The sequence below is a fragment of the Orcinus orca genome, chromosome 14 (genome assembly GCF_937001465.1).
Source record: "Orcinus orca chromosome 14, mOrcOrc1.1, whole genome shotgun sequence".
NCBI lineage: Eukaryota > Metazoa > Chordata > Mammalia > Artiodactyla > Delphinidae > Orcinus > Orcinus orca.
The window spans coordinates 66,066,915-66,093,113 of record NC_064572.1 but is presented as its reverse complement, the minus strand read 5'-3'; the positions used below and the strand labels follow the sequence as shown (position 1 = coordinate 66,093,113).

Below are 26,199 nucleotides of genomic sequence, written 5' to 3'. Positions count from 1 at the left end.
AACCATACAAGACAAAAGAAAATTAAAAGAGATAATTGATAGCACATGGTGTAATAAGATATTAGAGGTGTGGGCTCAGAATCACAGATGGAAAGGGTTACATTTTGTTCCCACAAAAATGTCAAGAAATGAAGCAGGAAGATGGGTACAAACAGAGAGAAAATGTGAGATTCAGGATAAGAAAGTTGAGGTCAAGTTTGTGTCAGATGTTTTCTGTCTTCCTCGTTAAGTAAGAGGAAAGGTCATCCAGTGGACACCTGAGGGGAGGGGCTGAGATGGGGCCTGAGAAAGTGGACATATGCTGAACAGTCCCTGGGGAGAGTGGCAGTAGTGAATCTGGAGAGAATCCAAGGTGGGCCCCAAGCACCTTGCAGAGGTCAGATCACCTGGGTTTCTGGAGGACAAACTCACAAAGGCATGTGTAATCCCACCACACCCGCAAAGCCTTGACTATAGATGCAAAGAACACTGATGCCTGAGTTTATTCAGTATCGGGAACGGGCAGATGGCTGGAGTGGACATTCAAGAGGCCAGAGCGTGCAGCTGCTGCTGAGTGGGGTGGACATGGCAGACTCTGGAGGCCTCTCTGTCTGGAAAGAAGCTGAGTCCAACCAAGCTGGATTGAGTCTGCCAACCCAGACATCTAATGGGGAGAAGCCCCCATCTGTTCATCAAAAATGTTTCCATCACTTATGTTTAAAGGTCACTTAAATATCCAGTAAATAAATTTGGATCTAAAGATTTAGTGAAGGCAGTTCTATAGTGTGATATCTTACCTGGGAGTATAAAAGATTCTATAAACTTATCAATGATGACTTGTGGTGTTGGTTTCCATTTTCTTTCAGAGGTGGGCAAAGGCATTTTACAAATATCCACAGTGTCTCCTTTGGAAACAGATATAGTAGAAGTGACGGTGCTTTTCCCACTTCCAGAAACAGGAAGAAGCAGGCTGGAAATATTTACTCTGCCTAAAATACTACCACAAGGTAAAGAAAAAAATGATCAACAAATTCTGTCCTGGGCATCCAGTTGAAGAGCTGCTATAGCTTTCCTTCTTTTTTTTTTTTTTCCTGGTGATAGAATTTTTTTTCCTTTTAACATGTGAAGAGGTTAAAATGGCCACCACCTTTTCTGTGTCTTACAAAATGAAATTGATGTGGCTGCTAAATAACGTGAAATGTGGACTTTCCTCTAGGTCCTGTCATTCATATGAATCTGTCTTATTATCAAAGAAAAAACAGGATCAAATGTCACTTTTGTCAAATTGATTTGTCATTTTGTGATGTCTCTTTTTTGTAGCCTTAAATATACATAGTCAAATTCAGATAGGTTACTGTGTAGTTACGTTCACTGATAAAATTATAAAGAAAGCTTTCGGGATAAAAAGGTGTGATAAAATAGACACTTTATTTTATCAATAGATAACAAATATATCTGGGTAGCTATTTTGCAAATATCTAATTATAGAGTATAAAAGAGTCAAAAACCTCAAAGTACTTTTGTGTCTTAATTAAGACTCTAGACCATCATGAGTTTCTTTTAATGCTGTCTCTACTTAACTGATAAAATTAACCAAGGCTTTATAAAAGATATTTTACTCACTATTAATCATTTAATACTCAAGTATTTCTAATGGAGCCAAGTTGCTTTCCAATCATTTTTATCTCCTAATAGTTTCTGCATTAATTGAGCATTTAACTTTTTTATTTTGCTTTTCATAGTTTTCATAACAATTTTTTAAAAATAAAATCAGTATATGGTGCAAGTGATTTCTCTTCTTCCCCAAATCTTACAGTTTCTGCAAGCTTTGCTGATGAACGAGGGAGGCTGAGAGATGCATTCATTCATAAGTTCGTGTATGAGATAGAGCATACTCTGTCCTCAGCTGTCTTGAACTTTCAAAGTAGCCGAATATATGGCTTCTGTAACCAAGTGCCATACATCTGCAGCTATCTTCTTCCTGAAAAAGTATGCCAAAACTTAAGCGTGCTATCATTTTTCTTAGCCGTCAAGATTGACACATCGTATCAATTAGATGTGATCCATGCTTTAACACTCTAGTCCAGTTAACAAATGTCTTTATTATAGTAACATAATTTCTTTGAATTAGATGTATGTTAGCATGATTTGTTAATTCATCATAAAATACATTTGAGCAACCTCACACTTACAACATCATACTTGTCAGATAAAAGTGCAGATGACATGATATTAGTTTAGTGCCTTTCAAAACTATTTTTAAAAAATCTATCATTAGAAAATCTATTTCACAGGTGTCAGCAGCTACAGGGTTGATGATTTTGGGTGGAACTTTGTACCTGAGTCCTAAAGAAAATTGCACAAAATACCTAAACTATGTTTCTGGCATCCTTTCATCATACTCTCTTCAAACTTCTCCCATACTGTGTCATTTCCTGCTACATATACTGACCCAGATTATCTATCACCCTTGCTTTTCTAAATCCTTCAATCAAAGGGCTTCTCTCCCAGAGTAGACAATGTCAGCAAGGTCTGAGACAAAGACATTCAGAGATGGAAGAAATGGTTTATCATAAGGAGGATTCAAGAGAAGCTTCCTGGTGGAAGTAATATTTGCACTGGACTTTGAAGAATAAGTCAGATTTAGACATGAGAAATATTGCGTGCAATCTTGGCAGGGAGGTGGGGTTCCTTATGTAGGGAGGGGGGCCAAATTGGTGGGGATGGGATGGGGAAGGGCATTCCAGACAAAAGTCACAACACATGCAGAGGTTTGAAGGTGGGCATACATGAGAAACATGGGGGGCAATTGACTCATTTATTTTGACTTGAGCACAGGGGTATATGAAATGGATTAGTGAGAAATAAAGATTGTCAGTTGTAGGCTGGGATTTTTAATGGTAGCTAACATACAAAGAAGACTTTTCTTAGTTGGCCAAAATGAACTTCTACTTGCAATCAGAGATGGAAAATGTGGTGCAAATACAGGTGCCCACTTTATCATGTATCAGTTTATTTCCAATGACAGTGTTTTTGGATTTGAATCTGACTTGATATGCTCAACTGCAAACCCCAAGGTACCACTGCCCTGAGCTTTTCTATAATGTGGTCATTTTCTTTGGCAGGAGCATAGTGGTATTTGCATTCTTAAGTCATACCAAAAAGTACAAAGCAAGCAATATGGACCTGGAATGCTCTCTCTGTCTCCACATGGATTGTGGCTCATAACAATAGCTAAATGTGGAATTCTGTGTATCCGAGATATTCATACTTTGGTAAACTCCTTTTTCTTTTTTTCCAGTTATGGGATGTGTGTCTTGATCTCATATAAGGAACAAAAGCTCTTACAATAGGAATTAGAACTCTTAAGTAAATTGACTCACAACTTATTTAAATTGACTCACAACTTATTTAGCCCTAATGGTGTTATTGATTCCAACACTGGGTGTATTTATGTGCTAAGGTTTGAGTCTCTAAGGGAGGAAATGCCAACAAATAGACTGAGACCTTGCAAAGAAGGAACATGGGGCTGGGATACAGTAGGTGAGCTCCAGCCCAGCTCCATCACCACTTACTGTGTGTCTTGGAAACTCACTGAGCCTCACTGAGCTTCAGCTGCTCCTCTGCAATTTTAGGGAAGCCTTGCTTGCTCTCACCCTGTGGGATTCTGGTGAGAGCTGGTGAGAGGGTACATGCAAAACTTCTTTGGAAATAGTGAATTGCTGTGCAAACCTAGGGTTGATTACGGCTAGCTCCCTGGCCTGGAGGGCCTCTAGGCTTGTTACTGCCACCCCGCCACCTGACTCTTCATGTGATGCTAGAAGAGCATAAGGGAGAAGGGTGTGGCCCTTACTGAGTCCTCCCCTATCACTTGCAGACCTTGATGTCACCAGTACCACTACCATTTCTGATTTCCATTTTTCTCAGATCTCTGAAAAAATGAAAATAGTTTCTTCTCCCAAAAGAGTGAAAGATCCTTTTCTAGGTTTTGAGACCGAGTAGTACTGGTTATCAATTTAATTTAATTCGGTCAGTTATTTTTACCCAGGGATCTACCCCACACACCCAAAGCATCACAATCACCCCACATGCCACTCTCCCATGGGGCCACAGGTAAACTGGGCCCTGGCTGTGCATATCCAGCTCTCCTTGCTCACTTGTGCAAGAGAGCATATTTGGAATATAGTTGGGCAAAAGTGATATTATTATTATATAGGAAAAATCTTAAATCCCTTAGAAATTATTTTTAGGTGAACAATGTGCAAACTCTGCTACATTGTCTCTTATTCAAATGATTTGTAAATGTACGCTACAACTGATAGTGGCAAGACGTCAGAGTTTTTCTGGGCGAGCCTATGCAAAGTACCTCATAGAGGAGGTTATTCATGGCAGTACTGTTTGTAAAAGCAACCTAATGTCCATCATCAGAGGACTGGATAAATAAATAATGGTACATAAACAGTATATAAATAAAGTATGGAATATTATGCTGTAATACAGAATGAGGAAATCTTTATGAAACGGTATGGAAAGAATCCCAAGATATATTGCTAAGGAGGAAAGGCAAGGTGTGTAATATACGTATTATGTTACAATTTATGTTAAAAATTGTTTGTATAAAAATTTGTTTATGTACATTAAAAAAACTCTGAAAGGATATTGAAGGAACTAATAATATTGATTGCCTTTGGGAGGTGTTGGGGAATGGGGGCAGGAAGGAGATTTCACTGCATACTCTTTTATAGTTTTTTAATTTTGAAACATTTGAATGTATTGCCTATTCAAAAAATTAAAAAATTTTAAAGGCATCATGGTTGATAACTAGTGTGACAAAGAAATCTCAGTTTTTAGTCAAAGAGTTTAAACCATTGCACTGTGTACCAATTAGTGATTTGTTTGGGTTCTAATGAAACTGGTTTAATTGGCATCCTCTGTCATTCTTCACAGAGCCCATCACCTTCTCTCATCACACTCAGCCTCTCTGCACATAAAGGGAACTTGCCTAAAATCCTTGAAGGCATCTGAATTTGCCCGCACTGCTTGCTCAAGGCCCCTTCTCGTAGTCTTCAGCAAGTCCATTCACCTCTCTGATTTTCCTATTATAAATTGATGATAATAATCCCTCTTCTTCCATATTACACAGAAGGGAGAACAAACCAGTACTGGTGACTGTATTTTGTACTAGGAATTTTCAGTGCTATGAATTATTAAGAGGCTACTCCATACCAGCTAAAATGCTGTTGACAAATAGAAAAAGGTTTATCCACGAGCAAAAGTGCACGTAACCCCCTTAGAAAAACCATGTGGTAGAATCGCATTTGTAATTTCTGCACTTTGTTCCTAAAACTATTAAGGAAACATTTGTTCAGTGTCGGAGTCATTCTCACCAGGGGCATGGAATTCAGTCGGTGAGAATTTCAATGGATGGACAAAGTATTCTGGTGAATGGGAAGCATGACGGCACCCTTGTTAACCTGAAATGGAGGTAAGTACAGTATACAATAAGCAACCTCACATGATACGGTGTTTTAAAATAAAGATGTTGTTATTATTTAGGTAATAGCAAGGCCAACACAACAGGAGACAACTGCCATTGAAAAGATTGTTATACTAATCATCCCAAGAGGAGGGGGTGCTATGGGGGTGCCACATGGGGAAGCACCAGGGAGGGTAAGGAGGCAGAGGGAGCAGGGAAGTGTGGGCAAGTGTCTTCAATATGGTTTCTATGGCAAGGAGCGGGAAGGTTTGGAATTGACTAGTTTGGATAATTTCAGTGGGCTCTGGGCCATAGGGGCTGCTGCTAGTTTTCTGGTACTTGACCCAGGGATGATTAGGATAGAAATAGTGGTCCCAAGTGTGAAAGCCCAATAGAGGATTTGGTTGGGGATGTGGGCTCTGAGTTGGTGGGTTTGCATTTGAAAGGTGAGCTCCAGATGAGTTGTTTACCATCTCTATGAATTGCTGGTCCTGGGAGGGGCATTTCCTCCAAGGTTATTAGCAAGACCCCAGATGTCAAAGCATCAAAATACAAAAAATAAAAAGACCCAGTTAAGACCTATGAAGTGACCAGTCCTCCCTTTCATAAAATCTGTTGGAGGAGCACAAGGAATGAGGACAATTCTGAACAGTAGATCATTTTTATAACTCCTATTTATCTCTAAAAAACCTGACATAGGTATGTATGTATCTGTAAACACATACACGTTTACTTTCCTAATTAGACTTTGCCTAGACAATATTAAATTATTTAGACTTTGCTTAGACTAAAATTAAAATCCTAAATAAACAAATATTAGCCAAGCATACAGATAATGGCCAGGGCATAGAGAACATGAAGGTGACACCCTGGACTTGAAATGTTACCTTGTTTGATCTGCCGATGCACGTCACTAGTCAATGCGCAATTCGTTTCCACAAAAATTTCACGGTGCCTCCTGTGAGCAAAACAATAATAAAACATGGCGTATCTCAGTGACACTGTGAAATGTTACATATTATGGAGATTCTATATCATAGCAATTTTGGTCACCACTTATTTCAAAGACCCATTTGATGACTGACTGTATCATCATGCCCATTTTATACGTGGAATCCTGAATAAAACGCTAACCTGTATCTCACTATATAAATCCTAATGCATTCTTTGTAGTAAGGGATCACATAGCATCTCAGGCAACAGCAAACATGTGCTGGAGCCCTATTTACGGCAGTGAGGACATTTCCATCCATTGGCAGTTAATCTCATGGACCTCTGACTCAAAAACCATTGAGTTTGAAAACTTGGTCCAGCACTGGTGACCTTAGGCATCTGACAATCCCTCTAAATCATCTATAACCATGTTATTCAAGGTGGAATCTGCAGCACCTGTGAGCTTGTTAGAAATGCATATTCTTGGGCCTCATCCAGACTTTTCGAATCAGAATCTCTATGGGTGGGGCCCAGGAATCTGTTATAACAAACCCTCCAGGCCATGCTGATGTGCCTGAAGTTTGAAATGCCCTGGTGTATTGAGTGGAAGTAATAATACTTTCCTGAGTGTGGGGTGGGGGCTATGAGGACTGAATTTGGTAATGTGGTTATATATGTGAAGCAGTACAGCACCTACTATCTCTGAGGGTTCAACCAGAGCAGTGGCTCTTCTGCGCAATGACTGGGGCAGATGGGTACAGAGGGCATGTAGGGTAAGGGTATGGGGACAGTGTGAAGAGAGATGACCCCAGGGAGGTCAAGAAGTTTGTCATGTTCTGGAGCCCATGAAAGTACTGTCCTTGAAGAAGCAGAGTCCTAATATCTACAGGGCACTGCAGAGAACTGTCCACATATTTCTTTGCATAGAAATGGTTAGGTATCTGGAAATAATACTGCTAAATGTGTCTTTTTCAAATTGTGATTTTGTAGCCTATGTGTTTTCTTTTTTATTAATACAGGCAGTTTGGAGGAAACTTAGCCAATGAAATTCTTGAATATAGCCAGCAACTTTCAACTTACCTGGAGAACACCATGGATGAGGAGAATGATTATTTAAGTATAGCAAAAAAAGATTCCTTGGATTTGGGATCAGAACCTGAACATGCAGTTGAGTTTCACTATAGTTTTCTTTCTCCTTCCTTCCTCCCTCCCTCCTTTCTTTCCTTCTTTTTTTTTAAATTTTATTTATTTATTGATTGATTTTGGCCATGTTTGGTCTTCGTTGCTGCGTGCAGACGGGCTTTCTCTAGTTGTGGTGAGCGGGGGCAACTATTCCTTGTGGTGCACGGGCTTCTCATTGCGGTGACTTCTCTTGTAGCAGAGCATGGGCTCTAGGTGTGCAGGTTCAGGAGTTGTGGCATGCGGGCTCAGTAGTTGTGGCTCGCGGGCTCTAGAACACAGGCTCAATAGTTGTGGCGCAGGGGCTTAGTTGCTCCGTGGCATGTGGAATCTTCCCAGACCAGAGCTTGAACCCCTGTCCCCTGCATTAGCAGGCAGATTCTTAACCACTGCACCACCAGGGAAGTCCCTGTTTCCTTCTTTTTTTTCTTCCTTCCTTCCTTCCTAAATCAGATATCAGTTTTCAGTTTGTGGTTTTCTTTGAGCAGATATTTTAGTAATGTTCCTCATTATCCAGCTACCTCATGATTTTCAAAAAGAGCATGCACTACATTTAAGAGAAAATATTCAGCCTTTCTCAACACAAATATCACATTTCAGATCTCATTTAAACCATAGTACAAGATCTGTCTGGGCTTGCTTTAAAAAACAAATCTACTACAATTCTGGCGCTTGTTCAAACTAGTCTCTCTATACTTTTACATCACATACATTATTTAGGATGTGTCTAGCCAGAGAACATTTATTCACTCAATCATTTAACAAATATTTATCGAGTGCCTACAAAGTGCTGGACTCTGGGGGATACAGGCATGAAAAGATAGGAAAAGTTTCTGCTTTCATGGAGCTTACATGCTAATTGGGGGTTGGGTGTGAGCAGAGAGAGAGAGATAAATAATCAAATAAATAAGAAAAAAATAGGTAGTAACAAGATCTATTTTGTTACCAAATAATCTATTTTTGTTACCAAACCAAATAAAATGGTTTGGTGTGATAGTGTTTGGCTGGAATAGCCCCTCCACGGAGAAAGGCTGTGATCTGACTTAAAAGAAATGTGCCAATATGTGGGGGAGGGGCAAGCACTCAGGGCAGAGGGAGAAAGAGCTTGGCACGTTTGAAGACCTAAAAAAGGCCTGTGCAGCTGAAGTGAGCAAGGGAGAGAGTGGTAGGGGATAAGGTCCTGGAGGTGGGAAAGAAGGGCTTTGTAAAGCAGGTAGCATTTGGACATAATTTTACGTGTAATGAGAACCTATTAAAGTGTTCTGAGCAGAGGATTTACAAGATCTTATTTACGTTTTTGAAATGATTACTTCCGCTGTGTGGAGAATGATTCCTGTAGGGCACAAGAGTAGAAGCAGAGAAGGAGTTAGAAGGCTTAGGTACCAGTGATAGAGGTGCAAGAGTGTTGTGGAGAGGTGGTAGTTTCCAGGCAGTTTGCAGAGGTAGAGCTGACAGAACTTCTGATGAATTGGACATAGAGGGAAAGGGAAAGAAAGGACTCAAGGATGACTCCTAGATATTTTACTTGAAGAACTATGTAGGAGAAGGTACCATTCACAGAGAAGGGGAAGACTGTGGGGAGAGGAGCCACTGTGGGGAGAAAGAAGGGGATCTAAAATCAGTTCCCTGGACTGAGCATGAGAATACTGTTAGACATCCAAGTGAGATACCAAGTACGCTATTGTGTAGATGTTCTGGGGAGAGTCCAGGACTCGAGATGTTGATTTGAGAGTCAGGGGCATATGAATGGAATTTAAAGCCATAAAACTGAGTAAGATCATCATGGAGGAGTGGATGGTGAGAAACAGAAGGGGACCAAGATAGAGCAACTTCTAGAACTCCAGGAGAAGAATTCAGGGAGGCGAAGGAGATTGAGAAGGGGCAGCCAGTGAGGTTGCAGGAGAACCAGCAGAGTGTGACGTTCCAAACTCTTTCAAGATTTTTTGCTGCAAAGGGAACACAGAAATAGGGTGGCAGCTAAAGGGGAAGGTGGTGGTCAGTGGAGAGTAGATTTCCTGGGACAGGAGATTCCAGAGCATGTTTAGATACTGTAGGGAAAGATTCAGTAGAAGGCAGAAATGGATGATGCAGAAGGGTGATGGAAATTTTTTAAGTGCAGAGGCTTCAAGAAGGAGGAAAAGATTAAGATCCTAAGCACAAATGGTGGGGCAGGCCTTGATAGGCAGCAGCATTTGGTCTACAGTAACAGGAAGAAGGCCAAGAGTGATCTAGTGAACGTGTGACCTGTCTGATCATTGCTGCTTTCTCAGTGAAAAGTGTGGCTGATATAAGCACAGAATGGAAGGAATAAAATTAGCTAAACATTACATCTTGAGCAGGCAAAATGTTTGGTAGTATATTTTAAAATGCAACAAGTGAAGAGGGATTCAAAGCAATTAAAGTAGGGTAGGAGGAGAACTTGATGAATTTTTAATTTAAGATATGTCTGTCTTCTTCTAAGATAAATGAGAATGTGAGGTTAAGCGATGACTCATTACAAGAGGAATTAGTCAAAGTTGATAATACGGTGGAAATTCCCTGGATACAACAAAAAAAACAAGAGGTATTTATAAAACATGAGAGAAGTTTGAAATAATGCTTTGTAGGGGTGCCAAATAGATTAGTTTCCCGTGAAACCCCTTGGAAAGTTAGAAAGTGGAAAGAGATACTACTTGGCAGACCATTACATCGTATAAGTGTACCTTCCCTGAAAGCAGGCAAACACACTAAACACGGCCCAGTGTTTTAGATAAAGTTATGTGAGCTTTAAGTGCTGTACTTAGGCTAATACGAAACCCGAGAAAAGTGTCCATGTAGGCCAAAGCAAAGAATGAACTAACATACCTCATGCTGAAGTACATTTGGGGGGATGCTGCAAGGTAGCCTTAAATAAAAGGGGTGGGCCCGCAACAGAAGAGACATTGTGGCTTCTGATGTGCAGAAAGGTGACATAGGTGGCAGCCTGTGTCTGGATTTAGCTTGCTTATCTAGTCTCACTCAAGTTCCCGATAAAATAGCAGACTAGTTTTCTGTTAGCAACTGTTCTTTAATTTTTCACTAAATTATTTTCTTTCTGTTGGCCTTATCATTGACCTCAGTTCCAAGTTGCTTCAGTGGCCACTTACATAGTAGCAATTTAGATTTAAGCAAAGTATTGCAGTGGTATTATTTCATGTACACTTTATATTATTAGTCTTTAATTTTTTTCCTTATTTCTGTTTCTAGGGAAGTGCTATCTATGTATCTAAGTATGTATATATGTACCTATCATCTCGCTATCGTCCCTGTTGCTTGTTTAAATGATGTACTTTCTCCATTCCAGGCCATCAAAAACGAGGTTAAACTGTTTTCCAACAAAAGGAAAGAGATAAAAAGAGGAATCAAAGCACTTGCTAAAACTGTAAGTGTTGCGATTCCATAGACTAATACATTTGGCTCTCGGTCTAAAATTACATTTTGAACTTTATTTTGTTCAACCCAGCATGAGACACTACACCCCATTTTTTTCTCTGCCTGTAAGCTTAGTTTTCTTGGGCACTTTAATAGGGTATAATTTTTATCATACCATACAACATATAAACAGTGGTTTTCTTCCTGTCTTCCCCAAATACTGTCTTTAATACTTCTTTTTGTCAAAGTTATACATTTACATTTTTACAAATTAAATAATACAGAGTTACATAATTAAAAATAATGTTTTTGGGGCTTCCCTGGTAGCACAGTGGTTAAGAACCCGCCTGCCAGTGCAGGGGACACGGGTTCGAGCCCTGGTCTGGGAAGATCCCACATGCTGCGGAGTAACTAAGCCCGTGCACCACAACTACTGAGCCTGTGCTCTAGAGCCCGCGAGCCACAACTACTGAAGCCCGTGTGCCTAGAGCCCGTGCTCCGCAACAAGAGAAGCCACCGCAGTGAGAAGCCTGCGCACCGCAACGAAGAGCAGCCCCTGCTCGCCGCAACTAGAGAAAGCCCGTGCACAGCCACAAGACCCAATGCAACCAAAAATAAATAATAAATTTTAAAAAATGTTTTTTCTAGCAGCACCTGCTCTACTTTTCTTCACTATGATTCCTGCAGTCCTGAGGTAAATGTTTTCAGTTCTTTCAGCCTTTTTGTTTGGATATTTACCTCCATCTTTGTAATGGTCTTCTTAATACTGCTATTTCTTGGTATTTCTGTTTTGACACTCGCTGTGGGCTTTCTGGTGTGGAAGAGGAGTACTCAGGTTCTTTTACACCTCCACCACTACTGTACGCACATAAATCAATGCTCAGTAGGTACACTGTTATAGTTATATATATATTCTTCAGAGCTGAGCCACATGGTATATTATGACTACATTTCCATTTTTACAACTTTATTTTTCCTGGAATTAGCAATTGCCTTTGTTTTAGATTAAGCCTTTCTATTCAGACTCTCTCAAAATGCTAGATACCTGAGGTAATCAATCTGTCAGTGAATTTTTGTGTGTGTGTGTGAGACCTCCCTTCTAGAGCTTTCTGTGTTCCAGCACTAATCTACGCACCTTGCTCTCTAGACCAGGCACACAGCTGCTGTTCTAGGGACTTCTCTTGTCCATCTTCCTGAGAAATTGTCTCACCTGCCTCCTGAGTTAGAGCCCCTGTTTCCAGAGTCCTGTGTGTTTTTCTTTGTCTTCTTGGTGTGCATCTTCCAGTAGCTTTCTAAGCAGGACTGCTGTGCAGGCCCATACTTGGGAACATCATTTATCATGCAGCTGTGCTAGTGTCATTCAAATGTAATACAGTGTGAGTGGTGCCTGCCCCCTAGAGGTGTACAATGCTTTGACTCTGTTCTTGAGAAAGGGTACATAGGAGGTACATTTTTTGAGACGTGGTTTTTCTCAAATACAATGGTTTACCCTCAGAATTTTGAAGACTTGCTCCATTGTCTTTTAGCTTTCAGTGTTTGCTTTAGAGAATTCAATACATTTTTTTTTTTTTTTTTTTTTTTGCGGTACACGGGCCTCTCACTGTTGTGGCCTCTCCCATTGCAGAGCACAGGCTCCGGACGCGCAGGCTCAGCAGCCATGGCTCGTGGGCCCAGCTGCTCCGCGGCATGTGGGATCTTCCCGGACCGGGCCACGAACCCGTGTCCCCTCCATCAGCAGGCGGAATCTCAACCACTGCGCCACCAGGGAAGCCCTCAATATCTTTTTGATTCCCAGTTCTCTAGGTAACCAGATTTTTATCTCTGGAAACTTACAGGATCATTTCTTTTTCTCTGGTGTTTGGAAATTTTACAATATGCACCTTCATACCTTTGATGGATACTCTTGATTTGCTGGTGCAGACTGGAATTACTCTTCACCCTTTTTCACCCTGCTCCTAGCCCCAAGAGGCTGGCCTCTGTGGATGGCATCAGTGAGCTCTTTTGCCTCTGTCTTCTGTTTGGGTTTAGACAGTGAGTGGCATCAGCAGACGATCAAGGGTCAGGAGAAGACAAGGTCAGTGTCTTTATTTCTCCAGTTTCCTCTCTGTGATGTTATGAGTTGGCAGTGACTGCTAGCCCTCTTCTACAGCTACTGATCTCCCCAGGTTCTAGTAACCACTTCCCATCCTTGCCTTTCAGACCTGGGAGTGGTGATAGCTTCCCGTGGTTGCTAGCTTGAGATGCTTTATCATGCCTTGCTGATTTCCCTTACCATGCCAAATCTGTTTTAAAGGTCCCTCTCCCCATTTATGCCATTTGAGTGTGTCATTCTGTTTCATACCAGGACCCTAGCTTGTTTGGGCTTTCTTGTCTCCTTCATGTGCTAGGCACTGGAGCACTTTTAACAAGAAACCTTTCTCTTTCAGGTCTGGGAAATGTTCTTTAATTATTTCATTGGTAATTTCCTCCCCTTAATTTTTGTTTTCCTGATTACTAATGAGGCTGAACATCTTTTCATAACTCTGAAGACTGAATTTCCTCTTCTATAAATTCCCTGTTCATGTCCTTTGCCAATATTTCTATCGGGTTGCTGGTCTTTTTCTTGTTGATTGTAGAAGTTCTTTATTTTTATTTTTAACTTATATTTCTTTATAATAATTAGCGTTAGCTAAGCTGTGGTAACAAACAAACTCCAAAAATATAATGGCATAGGGATGAGAAGTTTATTTCTTTCCTATATAATAATTCTGGGTAGGTGTTCAGGTCAGCAGCTGCTCTGTTCCATGCAGTCATTCAGAGACCCAAGCTGACAGAGACTCTGCTGTCTCTAGCACATGGCTTCTAAGGTTGCCTTGCTTGATCTCATCCCACTCAGCTGGAACAGGAAAAGAGCACGGAGGCGTGCACTGGGCAAATCTGGAGGTAGCCCTTATTATTAGGTTGCACCACATGAGATTGCTGTTTTATATGGTTCAGCCCAATATACTACAAATATTTTCTGTTTTGTCTCAACTTTTATACTGTGCCTTTTAATTTATTTTTATATGTATTTTTTATATAAATTTATTTATTTTATTTATTTTGGCTGCGTTGGGTCTTTGTTGCTGTGCGCAGGCTTTCTCTAGTTGCGGAGAGCCAGGGCTGCTCTTCATTGTGGTGCGCAGGCTTCTCATCGCGGTGGTTTCTCTTGTTGTGGAGCACAGGCTCTAGGCGCACAGACTTCAGTAGTTGTGGCAGGCAGGCTCAGTAGCTGTGGCTCACAGGCTCAGTTGCTCCGTGACATGTGGGATCCTCCCGGACCAGGGCTCAAACCCATGTCCCCTGCACTGGCAGGCGGATTCTTAACCACTGCGCCACCAGGGAAGTCCCTATACTGTACCTTTTTAAACAAAAGTTTAAAATTATTATCCGAGTGCATTGATCATTTATAGCTTTTGCTTTATGTGCATGATTTTTAAAGCCTTCCAAATCTCACGTATTTTCTCCTGATACTCCTTTATTTCACCTGTAATTTACTTTTGTGAGTGGATATGAGGTATAGATCTAACTTTATTTTTTCAAGTAAGTAGCACACTTCACCAATGCTTTTTATTGAATATACCATCCTTTTCCCGCTGATCTGCAGTGCCTCCTTCATCAATCCCTGGATTCCCATGAATACGGAATTATTTCTAGACACTCTATGTTCTGATATTGAGCATGGATCTTTTCCTTAGCCAATTCCAAACTATTTTAATTGCTATAGCTTTATAAAATGTTTTTATATCTTGAAAGTAATTCTCCCTTCGCTCTTCACTTTCAGAAAATGTTGGCATCTTTAGGCACACTTACTTTTTCATCTGAATTTTAAGGTTAGCTTGTTGAGCTCTGTAAAAATCTCTGATTTGATTTTAATTGAGAATAACTGCTTACAGTGTGATTTGGTGAAGAATTTATTTGCCATCTCTGAAATTTAATACATATATATAGTATATATTTATAAAATACATAAATATTATATATTACATATAAATAAATATATATCTTTATTCAAATTTTTAACAAGTTCTTTAGTGAAGTTTTATAGTCTAAAAGTGACTTTGTATACATCTCTTATGAGGTCTTTTGTGAGTGGAATATTTTCTATAACATTTTCTAATTGGATACTACTGGATATGAATGTTACTAATTTTATATATGACCACCTTGCTGAATTCTCTTTTTTTTTGCTCTGTGCTTTTTCATTATTTTTTTTTTACATCTTTATTGGAGTATAATTGCTTTACAATGGTGTGTTAGTTTCTGCTTTATAACAAAGTGAATCAGTTATATATATATATACATATGTTCCCATATCTCTTCCCTCTTGTGTCTCCCTCCCTCCCACCCTCCCTATCCCACCCCTCCAGGCAGTCACAAAGCACCGAGCTGATCTCCCTTGATCTCCCTGTGCTATGCGGCTGCTTCCCTCTAGCTATCTATTTTACATTTGGTAGTATATATAAGTCCATGACACCCTCTCACTCTTTATAATTGAAATTCCCTATTATAATTTCACTATACCAGTTCAGCAAGCTTGGGAAGAAGAAGTGTAGGAGATCTGACTTCAGCAGGTATTCCATTCTACCTTTTGCTGAGCTCTGTCCTGGGGACCCATGGGGCCATGATGCATCATTCAGATCCAACTGATTTTCATCCTTCAGACTTTACAGTTTCCATGCTATTGAAGAATCCTTTTCTTCCCCCTCTTAATTGCAGTGTTGGATTTATTGATTTATTATACACTTTTTTTCCTCTTAATTTTATGGATTGGGGCAAGAAAGGAAGATTGTAAAGCCCATTCTCAGTCAATTTTGAAACTGAAGTCCTCATTTTTTTCTCTCATGTTGTCTTTGTTTTTTTTGTTTATTTGTAAGGGCTCTTTATATTTTGAAGATATTAATATTTTGTCATATATGTTGTAACGTGTGCTCTATGTCACTGAATTTTTTTGAAGCTATAAACTTTTAAAGATATTTTTATTACAGAAATGTTCAAATATATATAAAAGTGGAGGGAAAAATAATATAATAAATCTAATCACCAATATTTTTGCCTCTATACACCATCCACTATCCTCTCCCGTGCTTGTTTTGAAAAAAACCCCAGATGTCATATCATTTCACCTTTAATTATTTAAGTATATGTGTCTAAAAGATAAGAACTCTGAAAATAATAATACTACTACTAGCACACCTAAATATCAGTAATTCCTTAATATCATTACATATTTTCGTTGTTTTTAGATAAATGAGCTTTTATGGATTAAACCTTAAAACCTAAATAAGCCTATTACCTAATTCTTTATTTGATAGTTACAATTAGATAAACAGAATATCTATTTTTTTTAATTGGTTGCTGTCTCAAGAGACTCGGAAAACCATCCCTTTAAAGTTTAATTCTTTGCTTGTCTCCATCCTTTACTATTGGAAAATTCAGATTCTGGACATGATGGAAGAAAATGAAGCAGTAGATAATATTGCAAAATTAGAGCAACAAGAATTTGGCCTGGATCTTGAAGAACTGGAAAGACTCCACAATGAAAGTGAGGAAGAAGTGGCAAAGGTATGGAAAAATCTGATTTAAGCACCATAAAGATTTAATAAAGAAAGTAAAAAGAAAATAGGAAGGAGAACTTTTCTAGGATAATGCAAATAAAACAAACTTTTTCTAGAGTGATGTGAATACAGCAAATTTAGTGCATACAAATGGAACGAGTCAGAGAATTATTGAATTTGGGAGTCAGGGGAAAGAAGAACATCTAGACCAGCCAGACATCTGATGTTTGTCTCTCCCCCATGACATTAATGCCAACCATCTTCCACCATATACTTGAACATTTTTAGAGATCTCCTCAGCCACCTCATACCAACTTCAAACATTTTTGGTTTAGTAAGCCCTTTCTTAATTAGAGTTGAAATCTTTCTCCCTGTACTCACTGATTCTTCTACTCTTTGAGCACCATCTCTATAGCCACTGTGAAAGTGGTTAGAGAAGACTAGCAATTACCATGTTTCCTATGTATCTTGTCTAGGCTAACTATCCCAGCTTCTATGATATCATATACTGTAGTTTTAATAGTTTTATTATTATTGTAATTTTCCTCTAATTTCGTTTTATTTCTGTATGGCACCCACAAAAGAATTTTAATTATTATCTTTCCAGTTTAGAGAAAAGCATAAACTGAAACCTCCACTTTTCTAGGTACTGTACTTCTATTAATTCACCCTTTGCACTGTTTTGTGGCAGTCACAACACATTGCTTACTCATATGGATTTTATTTTGGGTAAAAGCCTTAAGAGTGTTTTACACAGGATGTTCTTAAGCAACCTCTCTCTCAACCTGCACAGTACATTTGATTCTTTGAGTGTGCAAGTATAAAAACATTTTCCCCACTGAAAAAGAGAATTAAATAAAGCTGGATATAAGGACATTTAAGTGAATTATAGTTGGTTAAACAGCTACCCCAAAAAGAGACTTGTTATTTGACTGATGATTCTAGGAGAGAAATCTCCAATCATGTGGCCCAGGACTCTGTCCTGTTAAACATGTTTATTAATGACTGGAGTGAAGATGTGAAAATGAGGCAGATCTGTCCAAATGGTAAATGACATGAGGCTGAGAATGAGAGGAAATATATTAAATAACAGAATTAATACCAAAAGTACCTCAAGGGACTAACTCAAGGAGATAAAATTCACCTGGATGTTCATTCGCCCATCCATTCATTCATTCTGCAACATTTATTGAACACCTATTACATGCCAGGCACTACTGTAGGTGCTGGGGATACAATGAATAATACAGATAGGTCCCACCCACATGGGGCTACTCTAGTAGAGAACAGAGACCATAAACAAATCTCTATATATTATATGATGGAAACAAACCAGATTCGATAATAGATGTGGGGGATCTACTTCTGTGGTCAGAGAAGACAACTTTAAAGAGGGGACCTTTCAGTTGCAAACTAAGAGAAGAGAGGGAGCTGGCTATACAGAGATCTGAAGAAAGAGAATGTCAGGCAAAGGGAGCAGCAAGAACAAGGGCCCTGAAGCAGAAATTGCTCAGAGTATTCCAGGGCCAGAAAGGCCAGAAAGGCTGTAGCACAGTGGACAGGAGAGGGCCTCACAGAATGAGGTGGGAGAGGTAGGCAGAGGCCAGCTCTGAAGACCTTGTATGTTGTGGTGAAGAATTTGGCTTTTGTTTTTAAACATACAACAGGAAGCTATTAGAAATGATCCCTTTTTCTTATTATAACAGATAGGCACCAATCTAGGGGCTTTTTGAATGTTATCTGATCATCACAGCAATCCAAAAAGGTAGGTTATTGTTTTCCCCACTTAAGGAAACTAAGGCTTAGGTGGTCGAGTCACTTGGCTAGGAGCCCACAACTCGAGTCTGAGCAGGTAAGCAGTCCTGGTCTGCCCACCAGGCTTCTGGCTCATCCTCCTCGGCCCTGGCCTCACGGACCTGGAAGGCCACCTCCTATTCTGGCACCAGGTCCTCCCAGCCCATTCATCTTGATCACTCTAAAATGAGTTCGGCTTAGGTGCCTGCCCCTATTCTCACCCTCTCATTGCTTTTTTCTCCAAGCTCTTGTCTGACCACTCGGCCCCATGAACCTGCTCCTCTGGACTGTTGACCTACTGACCACTGATGAAGCCACTCTGCTCACCTGACCCCCACCCTGTGCCTCTGCCCCAGATGCCCCCATCCCTTGATGCTTATCAAATTCCCGTGCATCCCTCGAGGAGCCTCCTTGATCCTCTGTCGCAGGCTTTGGTACAGAGAAAGGTTCTTCACGTGCTCATTTCCCTCACGTTGTTTAGTTTTCCTGAGCTCTGGGCTTTTGAAGAGATATCAGCCCTAGATTGGGCATGATAGTAGAACCAGACGGTTCAGGACAGAACAGTGCTAGCAGATGGCACCATAAATCCACCTGGGAGCAGAACACTAACCCCTGGGAAGAGCTAAGGATCCCAGTCCTAAAGGGACCAGGCTACTAGCCCACCCTGGCCAGGATCTCAACAATAGGGCAAAGACCAAAGCCCAGTAATGACCACCTAGACACAGTATTAGCATTATTCTGGAGGGATTGATAAATAGCCTCAAGAGTAGCAAGGGGAGGAATGGAGGAGCCTGGGAATCAGACAGGTTCTGAGAACTAATATGCCAAAACAGCTGTTTAAGAAAAAATAATACTACAAAGCTACAGTAATCAAGACAATATGGTACTGGCACAAAAACAGAAATATAGATCAATGGAACAGGATAGAAAGCTCAGAGAGAAACCCACGCACCTATGGTCAACTAATCTGTGACAAAGGAGGCAAGGATATACAATGGAAAAAAGACAGTCTCTACAATAAGTGGTGCTGGGAAAACTGGACAGCTACATGTAAAAGAATGAAATTAGAACACTCCCTAACACCATACACAAAAATACCCTCAAAATGTATTAGAGACCTAAATGTAAGATTGGACACTGTAAAACTCTTAGAGGAAAACATAGGAAGGACACTCTTTGACATAAATCACACCAAGGTCTTTTTTGATCCATCTCCTACAGTAATGGAAATAAAAACAAAAATAAACAAATGGGACCTAATGAAACTTAAAAGCTTTTGCACAGCAAAGGAAACTACAAAGAAGATGAAAAGACAACCCTCAGAACGGGAGAAAATATTTGCCAACGAATCAACAGACAAAGGACTAATCTCCAAAATATGTAAACAGCTCATGCAGCTCAATATTGAAAAAACAAACAACCCAAAGCAAAAATGGGCAGAAGGCCTAAATAGACACTTCTCCAAAGAAGACATACAGATGGCCAAGAAGCACATGAGAAGCTGCTCAACATCACTAATTATGAAGGAAATGCAAATCAAAACTACAATGAGGTATCACCTCACACCAGTTAGGATGGGCATCATCAGAAAATCTACAAACAACAAATGCTGGAGAGGGTGTGGAGAAAAGGGAACCCTCTTGCACTGTTGGTGGGAATGTAAATTGATACAGCCACTATGGAGAACAGTATGGAGGTTCCTTAAAAAACTAAAAATAGCATACCATATGACCCAGCAATCCCACTACTGGGCATATACGCAGAGAAAACCATAATTCAAAAAGACACATGCACCCTAATGTTCATTGCAGCACTATTTACAATATCCAGGACATGGAAGCAACCTAAATGCCCATCGACAGATGAATGGATAAAGAAGATGTGGTACATATATACAATGGAATATTACTCAGCCATAAAAAGGAACGAAATTGGGGTGGATCTAGAGACTGTCATACAGAGTGAAGTAAGTCAGAAAGAGAAAAACAAATATCGTATATTAATGCATATATGTGGAACCTAGGAAAATGGTACAGATGAACTGGTTTGCAGGGCAAAAATAGAGGCACAGATGTAGAGAACAAATGTATGGACACCGAGGCAGGGTGGTGGTGGTGGTGGTGTGATGAATTGGGAGATTGGGATTGACATGTATACACTAATATGTATAAAATGGATAGCTAATGAGAACCTGCTGTATAAAAAAATAAATAAAATTTTAAAAATCAATGAAATCAAAAGCCGATTCTTTGAAAAGATTGATAAACTGAATAAGCCTATAGCTAAGCTAAGAAAAAAGAGATAGATACAATTACTAATGTTAGGAAGAAAAGAGGGACATCACTACAGATTCCATGGAAATTAAAAAGGAATAAAGGAATTCTATGTTTTTGAAGATTCTATTGTTACATTCTCTAGCTCAGAGATTCTTTCCTCAGCCATGTCCAGTCTACCATCATGTCCAGAGCCCATCAGATACCTTCTTTATTTCTAAATAAAGAACATTTTTGATCTCTGAAAAAAAAAAGAAAAAATAATTGAAAACTGTATTAGCCATTAACTCAATGGGTAAAATCAAAAATAAATAAAACGCAAATTAAACAAGGTATTTGTTCAGACAATGAATAAAATAAACATGAATAAATGAGTAAATGAATGAATGAATAAATAAATAAGACATTTTCTAATCTGGGAGATATTATTTTCAGCTAGTTTGCTAACGATCTGCCAACAAAGTGAAATGCCAATAAAAGAGGTTCTGTACAACATTGTAAATCAACTATACTTCAGTAAAAAAATAAAAAAAAAAGTTTCTGAAGAGGACCCTAAAGACTAAGGATTGTTGGGTGTCACTTTCATGCCAGCTCTTTTGGCAAACTTTATTAAAATAAGAATACTTAATCACTTAAGGAGGTAAAACTAATTGAGGTAACATATGTTTCTAAACGGCAAAAGGTACATCATACGATCCCCAAGAATAGTGGAACATTCATTTCACAGTGGACATAAACAATAGAAGAATATAGTGCAATAAAACCCCAAGACAGAGGTCACAAAATGCCACTTCAAATATGCATTGACAAGGAGTAAGCCAACATTTACATATTTCAAACTTTTCTAATAAAACAGGAAGACTTGGCACAGTGGGTTTGCTTTACCACCTTGCGCCAACCAGGCAGATCTGTGATGGTGTGTGTGTTAGCTATCCAGCTACCATGGCTGTGCAACTGCCCACACACCTGCCTTGGCTCCTGTGTAGGACCTGTCTGCCTTAGTGGTGTTTGTGTTGATACCCTAGTCCTCAAGGAATGGAACCCTAAGCCTCCAGACTAAACCAAAGACAGGGAAGTATCCCCCTCCAAGTGCATCTGGTTTTTACAATTGAGATTGTTTTTGAGGCCACATTTTCATTCTTACTTTTCCCTTCATTTGTGTTCCTTAAGATAAGAAAGGATGCTGAGATGCAAAACCTAGCCAAGAGATATTTGGCTGAACTTATCAAAGGAGAATGCTGGAATTCGATGGCTGTGAAAGGCCGAGCTCTTAAGGTAACAGATAGAACTTCAGGTACAACACCTTTGCCAATGAAAATTTTCATGGGAAGTCTCATGGCAGAAAATTTTAAAAAGAAAAAGTTTAAGAAGATCCATATATAGGAAAGCATTCGAAGCACACCTTGCTCCTTCTTGTACTGACTCCACCTCGATGTGTCATTTTCCCTTGTCTCGTTCTTTCTTCTCTGCTCAGTCCCCATGTGCTTCTAAGCCAGCATCTCTTAAGCTTTGTTTCAGCACCTCTTTCCCTCTTTCCTCTACGACACCACCTGCATCCGGGTCTCAATATCTGTCTATTCCAAACCGCCACTTCACTCACATTCCACACAGATTGAAAACTAGACATAATATTATTCACATTTCTTTTTTTTATATAAATTTATTTATTTTATTTATTTATTTTTGGCTGCGTTGGGTCTTTGTTGCTGTGCGCGGGCTTTCTTTAGTTGCGGTGAGTGGGGGCTACTCTTCGTTGCGGTGCATGGCTTCTCATTGCAGTGGCTTCTCTTGTTGTGGAGCACGGGCTCTAGGCGCACGGGCTTCAGTAGTTGTGGCACGTGGGCTCAGTAGTGTGGCTCACTGGCTCTAGAGCACAGGCTCGGTAGTTGTGGCGCACGGGCTTAGTTGCTCTGCGTATTATTCACATTTCTACCTGTACCTGCCTTCACATTTTCTTTTCCTTTTTTATTTTTTTAAGTATTCACAGTGAGATTTTTATGATCTTTTTTTTTTAAATTTATTTTTTTATTTTTGGCTGTGTTAGATCTTCGCTCCTGTGTGCGGGCTTTCTCTAGTTGCGGTGAGTGGGGTCTACTCTTTGTTGCAGTGTGTGGGCTTCTCATTGCGGTGGCTTCTCTTGTTGTGGAGCATGGGCTCTAGGCACATGGGCTTCAGTAGTTGTGGCACGAGGGCTCAGTAGTTGTGGCTCGCAGGCTCTAGAGCGCAGGCTCAGTAGTTGTGGCGCACAGGCTTAGTTGCTGCGTGGTATGTGGGATCTTCCTGGACCAGGAGTCGAACCCATGTCCCCTGCATTGGCAGGTGAGTTCTTAACCACTGCGCCACCAGGGACGCCCCTGCCTTCACATTTTCTAAAGGACTGTTTTTTGTGCCTTTTTATTGAGATTCCTCCCAACACAGCTTCCCTCTTTGTGTAGGGTGACCAAGAGTCCCAGTTTATGCCTGTGGTCCTAGAGTAACTATTAACAGCACCTTTTTCACTTTCAAATATGCCCCCTGTTTAGATAATGAAGTATTGATCACCCTCCATTTATGTGATTGAGTATTGCTCTAAAACAGGGTTTCTTGAGAACGGCACACTTGGGGCTGGATAATTCTTTGTTGTAGGGGCTGACCTAAGGATTGGAGGATTTTGCAACATCCCTGCCCTCTATCTACCAGGCCCCAGCAGACTCTGCCACCCCAATCAGTGACAATCAAAGACTGTCTCCAGACATTGCCAAATGTCCCTGAGGGGCTGGAGAGGATGGAGACAGTGGCCAGCAAAATCACTTCTGGTTGAGAAGCACTGCTCTAGAAATAAATCGTTCACAAAAGCACAGTATTTTTTATACAAAGTTTACACCAATACTGAAGGCATACATTGTTTTATTTTATTTCTTTTTTTTTAATTGAAGTAGAGTTGATTTACAATGTTGTGACAATCTCTGCTGTACAGCAAGGTGACTCAGTTATACACATATAGACATTCTTTTTTTATATTCTTTTCCATCATGGTTTATCACAGGATATTGAGTTATGTTCCCTGTGCTATACATTAGGACCTTGTTGTTTATCTACATTTATTCTAAATGTAATAGTTTGCATCTACCAACCCCAAACTCCCAGTCCATCCCTCTCCCTCCCTCCTTCCTCTTGGCCACCACAAGTCTGTTGTCTATGTCTACAAAATAGATAAGTTCATTTGTGCCATATTTTAGATTCCACATATAAGGGGTATCATATGGTATTTGTCTTTCTCCTTCTGACTTACTTCACTTAGTGTGATAATCTCTACATTGTTTTATTTTAAAGAAAGCTTCCATGGGCCATTTCACTCATGCATGATAACCTATGGATTAATTTTGTTGAGAGAAAACATGCCCCACTCTGCCCCAGATACACACAATTGTTCTAAAAATGGATTTATTTCATTTTGCTCTTTTTTTCCCAAGTGCTTTCACATCCCATGTGTGGTTGAGAACTTCCCAATGAAAGAACGCACAGATGAAGAGCTGAAAGAATTGAAGAGAGTTGTGCAGCAAAAAGAGATTGAAGCAGAGTGTCTTAAAGTACAATTTTAAATATATATGTGTTTATATAAGTGACGTGTTTTCTTTCAGGATTTCCTTCATACAGATTTGAGTTGGAATACTACTTAAAATACGTTTAGATATTGTTTGTGTTTATATTTATATTCCTTGTTTATGTGTAGGAATATATTCTAATGAATATAGGAGCCTATATCCACGTAAGGAGCCTATATCCTAACAACATTGGCTATCCCTGAAATATGATGATATACTTTTAAAATTGAGATTTGGGATTTTGTTCTTGTCCTGGTCAGAAGTTCTTCATCCACACATACTCTTTTTACCACCTCTTATCACTGAGGATTGTGTTTTAAGATAGTTGGCCAAGGATGAAGTAGAATCTGTTTTGGTGGGATTTATGGTTTTCCTAAAGCAATCCTAGTTTTTTTTTTTTCCAGCAATCTCTGTCAAACCACTTAAAAACACTGCCCAATTGGTGTAGTTTCATTTTGGCCAGAACTTTGCATCCATTCTTTTTCTAAAACTAAAATGAAGTCATGCTTAATTCTTTTTACATACACATACCAGTCCTATGTGAATAAGTTCCTTTGTAAAATGTGAAGAGAAAGTATATTTTTTAATGCTTAAGCACCAAGAAAGACTCAAAATATTTACGAGAAGCTGTCATCCCGACAGAAAAATATGAATATTACACACTATCAAGAAGAATTTTTACTCTTATGATTTATCTACAGTCTATCAATTTCTGAGGCTTTCTCTTCAGCAGGTTCAGGACATCACTTTAAATTCAGTTGTTGGCAAGACAATTAACATCTTAAAATGATTATTGAAATAATTAAGTTGTCCCAAAATTGCCCTTTAGAGAATTCTTCTTATTGCATAACTTTCATTTCATCTTTTTCTATATTTAGCTACAGAAGGAAATTGTAGAGTTTCAGTCTGCAATTACATTGGTTAAAAAGCATCATGAAGAGGAGGATGAAGAAGAGGAAGAAGATGGGACAGCAAAAGATACCAACTTGCCCAATTACCTGCTTGGTAGTCTGAGTACTGATTTTAGGGTACCTACCTCTTTGTTGTCAAGCCAACTGGAACTTCATTCCAGAGAGGAGAAAATCAACCAAATTATATTACTGAAAGTGGGTGAATTTTTTCTTTACCCTTGAAAATCTCTAAAACTTTCCATGAGGTGTCTTGCAAAGGCTCAAATTGAAATCCAATGCCAATCAAATGATGTCTTTAAAGTACACAGAGAAATATCCACATGGCTAGCATCCATGTTCTTTAAACAGAGCTCGTGGACAAGAGTTGTTTTCATCCATTTGGAGTGGGTTCTGTGATACCAGGTTTTCTAAAGAGCACCCTCCACTGGCTAACACCGCAAACCATTTTTCTACTTAGATCTTTGGGAAACTCAAAGATAAAAGAAATCCTTGAATGCCACCTTCTAGGTAACCCAGATGTCAATTAGGACCTCCTTGTAAGATCAAGATGTGAATGCTTATCTATCTCCTTAATCTAGGAAAATACAATTTCCTCTCTAAGATTTCTATAAGTGCTGGGGCTCAGGGATAAGGTATGGTGTCCTTCAGGCTCTAAGCTCCTACTCCTTGCTTTCCACCAAACAAGTCAGTTTCAGAACACACCTGTACATGCCACGCCTACTGAAGGTTTTCGAAAACTCAGTAACTGAGATTGCACCAATGCAGACGGTTTGAAATTTAATGTTTGGCCATTCCTATTCCTGAAGATCCTTCAGTCATGTCTGCAATTTGAGTTCTAGCCTCCTGCTGGGTTACTCTGCTCTCCCTTCCTATCTTTTTCTCTTCTTTGTCTCCTCCAATACCTAAAATTCCTGTGCATTTATACTGAGAACTGTTGAGTTATCCCTTTTGTTGCTTAGCTTCTGCTGACCTATGCCCTCAGTGTCTCACCTTCCTGCTGCTTTAGTAAGGTGTTTTCCTACACGAAAGTAATTTCAGCCTGAGAGAAATTCTGGTGCCAGCCGTTAAGATCATTTTCTACCTTGCTTTAATGGTTTCATCTTC

General features: G+C 39.6%; 1 protein-coding gene across 1 annotated transcript in view; it reads left to right on the top strand.

Annotated features, from left to right (window-relative positions):
• CFAP43 (cilia and flagella associated protein 43) overlaps window positions 1-26,199 on the top strand; it is a 102,958-nt gene that overhangs the window by 47,462 nt on the left and 29,297 nt on the right. Inside the window, exons 13-23 of the mRNA XM_033421075.2 lie at window positions 846-986; window positions 1,796-1,968; window positions 3,105-3,254; window positions 5,334-5,464; window positions 7,408-7,555; window positions 10,029-10,130; window positions 10,890-10,967; window positions 16,415-16,540; window positions 21,771-21,875; window positions 24,053-24,169; window positions 25,063-25,290. Of these exons, the coding sequence (XP_033276966.1) occupies window positions 846-986; window positions 1,796-1,968; window positions 3,105-3,254; window positions 5,334-5,464; window positions 7,408-7,555; window positions 10,029-10,130; window positions 10,890-10,967; window positions 16,415-16,540; window positions 21,771-21,875; window positions 24,053-24,169; window positions 25,063-25,290 (1,499 nt within the window). The remainder of the gene's footprint in view (window positions 1-845; window positions 987-1,795; window positions 1,969-3,104; window positions 3,255-5,333; window positions 5,465-7,407; window positions 7,556-10,028; window positions 10,131-10,889; window positions 10,968-16,414; window positions 16,541-21,770; window positions 21,876-24,052; window positions 24,170-25,062; window positions 25,291-26,199) is intronic.